Source organism: Engystomops pustulosus, chromosome 4 (genome assembly GCF_040894005.1).
Source record: "Engystomops pustulosus chromosome 4, aEngPut4.maternal, whole genome shotgun sequence".
Lineage (NCBI taxonomy): Eukaryota > Metazoa > Chordata > Amphibia > Anura > Leptodactylidae > Engystomops > Engystomops pustulosus.
Window position 1 is genome coordinate 218,408,366 of NC_092414.1, and position 13,517 is coordinate 218,421,882.

General features: G+C 42.0%; 1 protein-coding gene across 2 annotated transcripts in view; it reads right to left on the reverse strand.

The window, feature by feature from the left end:
* LOC140128354 (NACHT, LRR and PYD domains-containing protein 1b allele 2-like) overlaps nt 1–13,517 on the reverse strand; it is a 42,013-nt gene that overhangs the window by 5,281 nt on the left and 23,215 nt on the right. For both annotated transcript variants that reach the window (XM_072149989.1, XM_072149990.1), the window contains exons 8-14: nt 10,876–10,955; nt 8,409–8,705; nt 6,349–6,612; nt 2,801–2,874; nt 2,654–2,715; nt 1,891–2,114; nt 215–483 (exon numbers count right to left, since the gene is read on the reverse strand). In XM_072149989.1, coding sequence (XP_072006090.1) covers nt 215–483; nt 1,891–2,114; nt 2,654–2,715; nt 2,801–2,874; nt 6,349–6,612; nt 8,409–8,705; nt 10,876–10,955 — 1,270 coding nt within the window. The remainder of the gene's footprint in view (nt 1–214; nt 484–1,890; nt 2,115–2,653; nt 2,716–2,800; nt 2,875–6,348; nt 6,613–8,408; nt 8,706–10,875; nt 10,956–13,517) is intronic.

A 13,517-nucleotide genomic window follows, 5' to 3' on the forward strand; every position in this document is an offset into this window, starting at 1 on the left:
TTTGAGCTTAAGTTGTATCAGCCTTCTAGTTGTATACTACAGTAATCACGAAGGACAATACACCAAATAATGTACAAAAATACTTTATTAACAAAAAAATATAGACACGCTGCTTTCGTCTGAGGGATTGTCTGTCATCCTGGTAGATGCAGTGGATATCAATATGGCTAATCACGGTATGTACTCATATACTCATACTTTAGAAAGCACTTACCTCTTCTGCGTTTGTTGTATGGGGCAGTACATACAGATGGATCCGGTGCTCCTCCTCCGGGTCTCCTTTACACAATACGGTGAAATAAATAAGGACTATTCCATGGATCGGGATCGTTTTCTTACCAAATCCAAAGAGAGCCCCAAGTAATGAAAATGTGGGAGCCTCCACTGTGATATAAAATGGGTCGATCCGGGTGGGTGTCTCCAGTGTCAGGTTTCCATCTTTAAAGTGAGCGCATTTAATCTGTGATGTGTCCCCTCTAAATCCTGTAAGATACAACAATGACCTTGTATCACGAAGAGGAAGAAGTTCAGAGACTTTCTATGTCTTAATCATTGAAATCATTGACATGTGGGCTATTACAGTAACCTCTATGGATGGACACATTTCATGAGACTACACTATCACCAGGGCATAGTTGTAGCGCCACAAATGCCTGATATAGCAGAATGGTGACAGTCACCACGTATGAGCATCCACTTATCCATTCATTCCTCTATTTGTTTCATTCTGACTTAATTTCATAACAAAGCAAAGAACATTCTGCATTTGGTCAATATTTTTTAGCTGACACTAAAAAAGCTCCCCTTGACACCGGTGTTACCCAAGCTAAGCTAAGCTTGACACGCCGGGATCACCTAGAAAAGAAATTTATAATTAGCAGCACGAAGCACTGGGATGAGATTTCCGGCACTCCAGACTGCTAACTATGCCCGCACCTCCCTCTCCCTTGTGTGACACCTCCTCACTCTCCATTACTCTCAGCATGGGAGAGGGAGGGGCTGAGACATGCATAATTAGCAGCCCGAAGACCTGGACATCTTGTCCCCGCTCTCCGTGCTGCTAATTACAAATTCATTTTCTAGGTAATCCTGGCATGTCAAGACTAGTGACGGACAATGCCGGGATCTAGATGAAGAGGAGCGGAGGGGAGTATTTCTTTTTTTTTTTTCTAATGGTTAATTTTCTTTAAACCCTTTAAACACAATAGTCATTGGAATCAATGGATTTTCGACATTTGTTTTCAGCTGATTCCATTCTATATTATGAGCATTTAATAAATTCTCCATAGAGGGGGCTCATCATGTACATTGTATTGGGTTACCGGCTTCCACTGTGTGTCGCTGATTGTAGAGAAGAAAAGAATGTCTTATCCAGAGCAGCCGTATGTGGATTCCTTCCTGTAATAATCCAGATACAGGCAGTCCCCTACTTAAGAACACCCGACTTACAGACGACCCCTAGTTAAAGACAGATCCCTCTGCCCACTGTGACCTCTGGTGACCTCTCTGGATGTTACTATTGTCCCAAACTACAATGATCATCTGTAAAGTGTCTGTAATGAAGCTTTATTGACAATCTTTGGTCCAATTACAGCAAAAAATTTTGAACCTCCAGATGTCATTGGGGCAAAAAAGAAATTGTCTGGGTCTACAATTATAAAATTCGACCTGCATACAAATTCAACTTAAGAACAAACCTATGGAACCTATCTTGTATTTAACCCGGGGACTGCCTGTAAATCATTTCTATGCTCACATCTACCCCATTATCTTGCGCAGAGTTTCAGTAGTGTTTAGGGTATATATCTCTTTAGTTATAATCACAATCTGTGAACATTATTTTTTTCATGCATCACCAACACCTGGGACCTCTTACAGCATTGGACTTACCTTTTAAGCACAGGAAATGAGGTAGGTACACTGCCGATACAGCATTTGGTTCACCGTGTGTCTGTATGTTAAACAATGGGCCCAAAATCTCATAATTCCCTTGAAAATGGTTCAAGTGATCACTCCAGGCCTCCAAATTATATTCAATAATAACTGGAGCTTTCACCTGAAATTTGATCCCAGTCTTCCTGCAGTGGTAGAGCCCCGGAGATTTCACCTCTAATCTGTAACACCAAGAGATGGTTGATGGATTAATAACGTACGTTCTAGGGATGAGAGGACCAGTAAAGAATCAGATTTGGGTATCGAACCCGATTGCTCATGCCCACTGGAACCACCCACAATCGGTTCTGGTACTAATCACGGTTGTTACTCGTGGCACATACAGTACATGCCACAATTTTTCTTAGGCTAGTCATGAGACCCAGGTTGGAGGAGCCGAACACAAGTTGTTCAGCCCTGACAAGAACATGGCTGGTTTGGTCCAATCTACTCATCACTAATCCTAAATGATGCCTAAAATGTCACATAATTTTATGACTTTGTGTTCAACAGTGAGTATACAATGAAAAGATACTCATTCTGCATGTACTAACCCATTGCATTGATATATAGACAAGTCTGGCTGCTGCATTAATGCTTAAAGGGGTTAACTTGCTGATTGGTGGGGGTCTCACCATGCTCAGCAATCTCCATCAGCTCCATAGAGATGAATGGACACGCCAAGCTGTCTCCTCCACTCATCTCGGGGAGCAGAACTTACCGGTACCTGCTACCAATTCTCTCGCTGACTACTTCTGCTAAAACCTGGTCCTGGTCCTGTTCCTACATTTAAAAAAATCAATAATAGATTAACTTCCCTCTGTTTTGACCATCAGGGTAATTTTTTTAACCATAACAAAAATCTTACCTGACCACAAAATTCGCAACTGAAGTCCATCTTATGACAACTTGCCTGAGGCTCTGCAGGCTCCTGACTAGTTTCTGTAAATGTAGAGATAGAGAAGATATTTATAGCTCTAAGATACAACAGAAATTCAAGACCACAGAGTTTCTCATTATTTTAGACTTACAGACAACCTCAAGTTACAAACGGACCTCTGGATGTTGATAATTTACTATACTTTAGGCCTAGACTACAATAATAAGCTGTAACAGATATCACAGGCGTCTGTAATGTACCTTTATTGTTAATCCTGGTTCTTATGACAATCAAACATTTGTAAAATCCAATTGTCACAGAGACCCAAGAAATTTTGGCTGTGGTTACAATTATAAAATATACAGTTCCGACTTACATACAAATTCAACTTAAGAACAAACCTGCATCTTGTACATAACCTGGGAACTGCCTGTAATTAAGAATGTTTATTTGACAACCTTTTTCTTTGTATATTAGTACACAGATTTGTGTTATTTAAGTTGATTATTAAAGAAAACCCACCATGTGATTTGATGCAGTATGAAGCAATCATACCCTGAGAATGCTGTAGCTACACTGATGCAGGATCAGGTCTTGGTTAATCCCTGAGCTGAGCGGTTTTGCTGATAAAACAATTATAACATTATGATAATGAAGCTCTGTTGCTTCTATGGCTGGTTCAGTGCTTCTCCTAGCAGGTGAGTTTTTCTCTGCAGGAGAGGATGATGCAATCACTGTTCTCCCTGCCAGACAGAATAATCAATTGCTGCACCATCCCCCAGCTGCTGTGTATGAGTCATCCAGTTTAGGTTGATTAGTCATGCTTGACTAACCTCTATGTATAATTAGAAGCTCAGTGTCTAATATGTTGATCAAGGCTGCCAGAATGACCCAGATTTCCCAAGGTCCTGAATGTTATAATTGTTTTTCCAGCAAAACCACTCAGCTCAGGGATTAACCAAGATATGATCCTGTATCAGTGTAGCTACAGCATTCTCAAGGTATGTTTGCTTCATAATGCATCAAATCAATTAGTTTCCTTTAAGAAACTGTTCTAATAACAGGTCATTACTACATAACTAAAACCTATCCCTGGATTCAGACCATAATAAAACCATTGTTGCTATAGAGTAGTGTGACGGAAGAGGGGGGCGTGGGGTGGTCCCTTTTACATATTTTAGATAATTCCGTGTCTATACATTTGCTGTCACTGCCACCAAGGTAAGTCCAAGAGGAGGCTGCCTGGGTCATTGATTCATGTAAATGATACAATCTGCTACTTCACCACAGAAAATTCTGTAAACGCACATTGCCGACATTCCTATCATCAAAGGTAATAAGATAAACACTGCACTACTTCTGCTTCTTACTAAGGGTCTGAATTGCGTTTTTCCGCCGGGTTTCCAGAATTTTTCCAATTTGCGCCGAATTGCCCCAGGATTTTGGAGCACACAATCAGATTGTGGTGCATCGGCGCCGGTTTTCCCGCAACAGAAATCCGGGGCGTGGCCGTTTGAAAACCCGACGGGTTCGGAAAAACCGCTGAAGTTTAAAAAAAAATTGTGTCGCAAGAATAGCACACACATGCACCGAGACAAAGAAGGTGAACTAGTGGACACCTAGTGACATCTGGTGGACATCGGGCGCACAATCTTAGTGAATCCCGGCAGAACCCGAATCAGCGTCGGAGAACGTGCCGCTGGATCGCGACTGGACCGGGTAAGTAAATCTGCCCCTGTGACTTAGAGTTTTCTTAGAACAGTTCCTTCATGTGGTGCCCTGGACGTTTTGAGACCAAGATGGCTCTTATTTTAATGATGCAACCAGCAACATATGCAGCACCCAGTGACTGGCTGTGTCATGGCTGTTGGTTACCCACCACTTACCCAAATATTCCCTATCTTATTGGGGGGATTTATTTAAGCCTGTACTATTGTAACAGCCTTGATTATGTTACAATTCCTGGCAATGTGCAATGGGGGAAACATCATGCTCTGGCAATAGGTTTCAAAGACTCTCAGTGGGAGGACTATTGGATTTATAAGCTCAGTTCCTAGGTTGCTTCTAAAAAAAGCTTCCAATATACTGAACACACTACTAACTCAACTTCCCTCCTGCCTCACTGCTTTCATCCAAATTAACAATTGGTTTCGAAACACAAAACAACTGGTAATCCACCGGTGCTTGTCCTCCCTTATTAGTGAGATGAAACCGGAAAACAATAAGTAACCAATATGTGGGCATGTAACATGGACCTATACCAGGATTATATGAAATACCCCCCAAAATCCTAAGGAAAACCTGTTAGATTTGGACCCCTCTGTGAGTCGGAGCTACCGGCTGGGGCTGCTCTGTTGGCCAGATCCACCACCGGATAAGCAATAGACATTCATTGTATATTTTTCTGCAAGGTGTTTGATCACGAAATGAGGGTCAGGTCATTCCACTGAATCCACCGTACCTTGATACAATACTTTATCTTACTCCAACCAGTGTGTGTCATATGAGGTACAAGTAGGATTTTTGGGGGTATTTTGTATAATCCAGGTATACTTGGCTACTTATTGTTTCATCTCTAATGAGTGAGGACAATCGCCGGTGGACCACCAGTTGTGTTCTTCATGCTTTGGTTACTGCATCTGCTGGTTACTGCCTCTACCAGCAGCAAGTCCCTAATTTCTAGGTATATAGTAATATAGAGAATCACAGGAGTTTTTGATCAACTAATTACAAGCTGTTCTATTGCCGATGATATAATATATCAGACTCCTGTAGGCAAGTTCACATTACCCACAATGTAAGCTTGGAGTTCTACATTCTTTCTTTGTAAAAATTGGAAACACAAAGTTGGACACCAGCTACGACAGGACAAGACTTATTACAATCATTCTTTGATATTAGGATGGTGTATCCCTTTTTTAAATATGATACACACTCGTCATTTATCCATATTTTCATACAATTCGTTGTTTTTGCTTACACCTTATTTTCCCGTAGGTCTAACGAAGACACTAACGTTGTTCTTGAAGGTCAAAACACATAACCAGCATCTGCATCAACAAGTAATCTGTGTCTGTCCATCCTGATGGCCCCATGGCAGTTCTCCTAAGATCCTAATACACTACAGGGTAGAATGCAGCAGTGGAACTTCATCGGCCTCATAATTATACTTTGCTTTTATGGTTTGAGCCCATTAAGAAGGTTCCATTTGACCACAATTTTCTACAAACCTCCTTATATCTTACCATAATGCACCATTCGTGAAATGGTTTGCTAGGAATCCAGGGTTGGGTAAGTAATAAATAAATAAAAATATAGTATACTTACCCTGCTCGGGCTCCTGATTCTAGCGTTGCGGGGGCAAGCTGTGTACCCACCATCCCTGGCAGGGCCAGAAGAATTAAGGATCACGGGTCTGCTGCTATCCGTGGCCTGGTGATGTAGAATGGCTCCCTTGACCCAAGACACGTGCGGACCATAGTCATCAGCTGCATTTTAAGTCAATTAGTTATCAAGCATCATATATTCAGACTTACCCCTGATTATTGGTGGTCGATCAGTTGTTGTTAAGTCTTCATTGTATTTTTGGATAACTTTATAAGCCTTATACATCCTAATAAACTCCCAGTGTCTTGTGACATTACGCAGTTTTCCTACTTTCTCCTGGGATGTTCTCATCTCCATCACATCCGTGTATTCTTTGGGGGTCAGTAGATCCTGGTCCCGGAGATTAAGCAGGACTTGATCTATATTTGTTATCCATCTATTATCAGCTGAATGATGACGTTCTGTTACCTCACCTGAGGGGAGAATATCGGAGAAACGCACATCAATACACACCTGGGGATGGTTCCCTATTAATTATCGAAGTAGATGCAGCGAATTCTAGACACAGGATTGTAAATAAAAAAATTTGTGGAAAATAGTCTTGCTCTGCTGTTCATTAGAGGAATCCCATTTAAAGTTTTGGGGGCATCTCTCTAATAGTCAAAATTCCCTATTATTCAGAATTGCAACTGGTTTATTAATATAAAAGATCAGAGATATAAATTAAAAAAAGAAGCTCCTCCTTATAACGCTTTGTTGTTAATAATAATAAAAGATATGTAACTCACACTCAAAAAAAAAGGTGACCCCTAAAAATATTGTGTAAGAAGCAATCAGGTGCCAGATGACAAAGAAATCACAGCCATTAAATTCAGCAGCAGCAGGTTGTTCAGCCAGCTCTGTCCCCGCACACAGTGGGACACATTTATTAAGCAATCTGTGCCTGGGTATCAGTCAATCTATAGGTAGATGTCCTTTAAATCAAGTTGTGAGATTGTACAAATTGATTTTCAGATATATGTCATATCAACTTACTTATGGTAAACAAGGCCCCCATAATCACCTGGCACACTGCTGCCAGCATCAAGGCCATCAAAGCTCCTGGTATTCAGATGTATGTCATATCAACTTACTTCTTATGGTAGACAAGGCCCCCATAATCACCTGGCAGACTGCTGCCAGCATCAAGGCCATCAAAGCTCCTGGTATTCAGATATATGTTATATCAACTTACTTTTTATGGTAGACAAGGCCCTTATTATCTCCTGGCACACCGTTGCCAGCATCAAGGCCATCAAATTTCCTGGTATTCAGATGTATGTCATATCAACTTACTTCTTATGGTAGACAAGGCCCCCATAATCACCTGGCAGACTGCTGCCAGCATCAAGGCCATCAAAGCTCCTGGTATTCAGATATATGTTATATCAACTTACTTCTTATGGTAGACAAGGCCCTTATTATCTCCTGGCACACCGTTGCCAGCATCAAGGCCATCAAAGTTCCTGGTATTCAGATATATGTCATATCAACTTACTTCTTATGGTAGACAAGGCCCCCATAATCACCTGGCAGACTGCTGCCAGCATCAAGGCCATCAAAGCTCCTGGTATTTAGATATATGTTATATCAACTTACTTTTTATGTAGACAAGGCCCCCATCATCGCCTGGCACACTGCTGCCAGCATTAAAGTCAGAAGAGCTCCTGGCTGGGCCCAGTTGGATGCCAGCACTGTACGATCACACAGAAATATCTCATTACGTCCAGCTCAGGCTGCTCAAGTGTTATTAAAGTACTTGCAATAAGGACTTTGTGCGGCACAATGCCTGCCTGGGCACCTAGTCCTGTAGACACTCCACCTGTGTAAGAGCCGCGTTGGACACAAGGGACCGGTGAAGTTGGTGGCCATGGGAACACTGGGAGAGGTCTGTGATTTTATATATATTTATATGAGCCACTATATTTAATAATTATAATAAAAGGAGAAATATGTTATATAGGGTGAGGGAGAAATTATTGGAATTGAAGAAGGCATTACAATAAATAAATGGGACAGGCTCTGCATGAACTCACAAACTGGAGGAGACATTATACGGGAGACAGCATTAATATAGGGGTCCTTGCTTTATGGACTGGGGGGCACTATATATTTTTAATATTTTTAAAAGGAACCCACTGAGGCTTGGTCAACCATGGGCCCATCTTAACCTGGAGTCCTCCCTGAAAGCAAATCAGATAAGAAATGACTGATAAAGATCCAGACTTACCGCTGATTGATGGTGGAGGATCTACACTTTTCTGCTCCTCCACTTTTCGGTCTTCAATGCTCATTTCATTGTAGCTTTGAATAACTGTAAAGCCCATAATCTTCTTAGCCTCCTCCCAGTGTCTGATTATATCACACAGTTCTATCATCTTCTCCTTGGATGTTCGCTTTTTCATCACATTGTTGAACTGGTTGACATTGACTAGATCCTTGTCATAAAACTGAGATACAACTAGATCTATGTATGCGATCCATTGAATTAGATCCGATTGGTGACGGTCTATAAAGTCTACCCTGTCTGCACAGTGAGAAATATAGAAAACCATAGACATTTATACCGGGCAAATTTACCAAACTTTCAAAAGTTGCTTACACATGAGCGAGTTTGTTTCCAATTTGCATCAAACCCGTAGCGTGTGCTGCCCGGAATGTCCGACCTGAATGCTGAGCAACCGGAACTGAACTGACATGCTGAGACCAGTTCAGCGCTAGGGCTGAACGTCTGGACAGAACACACAATGGGGCACATTTACTTACATGGTCCCTCGGAGTTCCCGAAAGTGCATTGCCGACGACAATGCACTGTGCCGCGATTCACTAAGATTGTGCGTCTGATATCCTGCATGTGTCGCTTCCCCACCGGAGTTCACCTTCTTCTTCCTGGTGCATGTAAGTGCATTGGATGCGACACAATTTGAATCTTAAATCCTGCGCTCAGTCCGAATTAGTCAGATTGTCCGACAGCACCCCCCCCTATTTCTGTCGCATGAAAGTCAGCGCAGCTGCGCCAAAATCCGATCACGTGCAACACAAACCCCAATTAAGTACCCGTCACACCTGAAAATCCGCCAAAAGTGCGATCCGCGGACCCTTAGTAAATGAGACCCTTTGAGTTTAATGTGAGTTGGATGCAACAAACTCACTCGTGTGTAAGCAGTCTTAGTGGCATCTACAAATATCAAGATTTTTTTTATTTAGCTCTTTATTTCGAAATTTCAGAAACAGAAAACAGATAGTAAACAAACTAGTACCATGATAAATTATAAAGAATATAGAATAAAAGATATGCAATACGGAACTGTATACACATCAAGCATAGAAGGCGGGACCAGACCATATTAGTAAGAATGTGGAGGAGCAACCTAGCACATGGTTCCCTAACATTACTAGGAAGGAGATTAAGGAAGGAGGACTACTCGGTCTAAGCCCCTTTCACAAAAACATTGAGGGGAACAATATCTGGCTACACAATGGGGTCCCCAAGAACTACTCTGGCAACTGCATGTATGTGACCCCAAGCACAATTTGGAATGCAAAAAACAAGCCCTCATATAGCTCTGTACACAGAAACATAAAAAATGATGGCTTTTCCAAAGTGGGGAGCAAAAAATGAAAACACAAAAATGAAAAACCAAATTGGAGGATAGCGATTTAACTCTTTTAATTATACTGGGGGTCACATGCACACGATGGGGGTAATGACTTTGGAGCTCCACTTTCATCAGATTTATTAACGTGGCTTTAATATGCTGGTATTGTCTTATGTTAGGGGGGGGGGAGTGTTGGTAGTGGAGTGCAATTTTTTTTGCACAAAATTCTACAAAATTGCAAATAATAATACATTTGGCGTAAAAACACCTATGAGATTAGATTATGTAAAAAAATCACAAAAAATCCAACAATGCGATTATTTTGCACACAAAAATAACCAACATAGACCAAATTTAATCTGATAAATGTGGCCCATTGGGATGTAAAATATATGTATTAGAGCACAATTGGAAGTCACCAAATTCCTAAGATGAAAACAAGTGGGTAAAAAAAATTATTGCAAGAATGATGTATCTAAAAATATATTTATAAAAACTTGGTATCAGGCACCAGGGGTAGTGGACCCACTGGAGCACCATGGACGATTACGTGAGCCAACACCTGGGACCAGAGTCTGTGGTACCCGGTTTCCACCACAACCCACCGCAAAGCAGCATGGACTTGTTGTGGCGTGGTACCACCAGGTCGTTCCACAGGCGTGACTTTGTCCGTGGTGGCGGCCAAGGCGAGATACAAAGATGTTGAGCAGAATCGTAGTCGGGGACAGGCAGGAGGTTAGGACAGGCAGCACAGGATCAGAGTCCGGGATGAAGCGGAAGGTCAGGACAGGCAGCAAAGGAGCGTAGTCAGGAACGGAAGCAGGGTTACAATGGGAATTCAGAACACGAGCACAGGGCATTCGGAACAAAGCTTTCTCAAAAGGCACAAAGATCTGGCGGGGTGGGCAGGGAGAGGCTGGATTATAAAGGATTCTGGGAATGGTCAGCACCAATCAACGGTGCACTGCCCCCAAGAGACGGGGACGCACATACGACCGCCGGAGCAAGTTAATAATTGTAAGTTTCTATGAAATATCCTCTGGAATCATGGTGCAGCATATGTATACAGAGAAGGAGTAATAACAGAGGGATCCTCACCATAACTGAAAGAGGAGGGGTCTGCACCGTCTCTGGGGGTTATTCTGTCCATTAGTAGGTCCAACAAGAAAATAAAATCTCTGCAAGATTAATAAAAAGGGTTCCAGTTAAAGCATGAATATTCTTGAACCTCCATAACACAGTGGACGTAGCATATATATATATATAATATTAAGCTGAGTGCATGTGTGTATATATGTATGTGTGTATATATGTGTATATGTATGTGTGTATGTGCATGTATGTATGTCCGCTAAATGAATCTGCACCGTCGCGTTTACAGACACCAAATTTGCTCTTTGTGACTCAGGGAACATCATAGACTTGGTTTTGCGTCAACATTTTCACAGTGCACTTTCCAAAATACAGTTATTAACCACCATATACAGGAGCCATTGTCTGCTGCTGCTGCTGTTGCCGCAGTTGGAAGCTGAGATGTGATTGGTTGCTGCTCTGCCACAGGTGATTAATATGAGCTCGGAGCTGTGATTGGTTACTACAGGCAATGAGTATAAGACGCTTATGTGTGAGGTAAGATGGATAGGGATACAGAGATAGGGGGAGATTTATCAGAGGTGTCTGAGGCAAAACTGTTCTAGTTGCTCATGGAAACCAATCAGAGATCAGCAGTAATTTTATAAACAGCTGTGGGAAAATGAAACTTGAGCTCTGATTGTTTGCCATGGCCAAGTAGAGCAGTCCTGCCCTCAGACACTTCTGATAAATCTCCTCATAGACAAAGTGACATTCGGAGACAGGGACAGTCGCTGGAATGAGAGTGTCAGAGACAGTCCCTGCAATGAGAGTGTCAGAGACAGTCACTGGAATGAGAGTGTCAGAGACAGTCACTGCAATGAGAGTGTCAGAGACAGTCACTGCAATGAGAGTGTTAGAGACAGTAACTGGAATGAGAGTGTCAGAGACAGTAACTGCAATGAGAGTGTCAGAGACAGTCACTGCAATGAGAGTGTCAGACACAGTCAATGAAAGAGACTGCCAGAGACAGACAATCACTGAGAGTGTCAGAGAGTCACTGAATGAAAGTGACAGATACAGTCACTGAAAGAGACTGCCAGAGAGATGGAAGTTTATAAAAAAGGGACGGTCAATGACAGAGAAGGTCAGAGGCAGTGAGACAGTCTAAAGATATATATAATATTTTTGTTAACCCATTCTATTTTGTTATATAATTACAGAAAAGAAAAAAACAAGAGCAAAGGGAATCAAGGCTTCACACAACAGGAATATGAGAATAATCTTTATTAAACATAGCAGTGATAAAATATGTCATAAAATGAATGCATCTCAGGAAGAGTAAATACATACACGCCAGGTAATAGGTCCAAATATAAATTACTATACTATAAATATAGTCAAAATGTAATATAGCCAATAGCACACAGATATATACAAACGTATAAATAAACACCAAATGGCATAAAGTGTGGGTGACACAGAGGATAGTGTAGGCCAAATAACACTGAGATAAAGAGCAAACAGTAGTGCAAACATAAGCGCCGAAAACGGCAGAAAAGTAAACACAGAGGGGCATATTTACTTACCCGGTCCATTCGCAATCCAGCAGCGCGTTCTCTGCGGTGGATTCGGGTCCGGTCGGGAAGTCCACTGAAATGCACTCAAGTTTACCGACCTATTCCTAGTGAAGGTAAATGCAAGTTTTGCGACACTTTTTGTCTTAAATGCGGCGGTTTTTCCGAATCCGTCGTGTTTTCGTTCAGCCATGCCCACCGATTTCCGTCACGTGCATGCCAGCGCCGATGCGCCATAATCCGATCGCGTGCGCCAAAATCCCGGGGCAATTCAGGGGAAATCGGCGCAAATCGGAAATATTCAGGTAACACGTTGGGAAAACGTGAATCGGGCCCTTAGTAAATGACCCCCAGTGTGTGGAGGTGAGTGGACAAAGTATTACCTGGCGTGCACCCCCGATGTGCGTTTCAACCGCAGCAGGTCTTTGTCAAGTTAAAAGCAATTATTTACTATACTATCCCGGGCAACGCTGGGAGCTACAGCTAATATATATATATATATATATATATATATATATATATATATATATATATATATGTATAATATGCTTTTAATAAAAGGGTTTTATATCAGTAATTTTGGGATTCTTATGAATAATTGTTAATTTATATTATATTTTTACTCTATAAAATGCAGCAAAAAGTTAATTGCTGACAGTTGCTAGTCCGATTAATGTGTAACACACTATACATACTGTAAAGACAAACATGAACACTATGGGGGTCATTTACTAAGTTTTCGCGTTTTCGCGACGTGTTACACGAATATTTCCGATTTGAGCCGATTTTCCCTGAATTGCCCCGGGATTTTGGCACACGCGATCGGATTGTGGCGCATCGGCGCTGGCATGCACGTAACGGAAATCGGGGGGCGTGGCCGAACGAAAACCCGACGGATTCGGAAAAACCGCCGCATTTAAAACAAAAAAAGTGTCACGGAGCTTGCACTTACCTTCACTAGGAATAGGCTGGTGAACTTGAGCGCGTTCCGATGCTTTTCAGCAGCGCCACTTGGTGGACGTCGGAGGAACTGCCTTAGTGAATCCCGGCCGGACCCGAATCCACTGCAGAGAACGCGCCGCTGGATCGCGA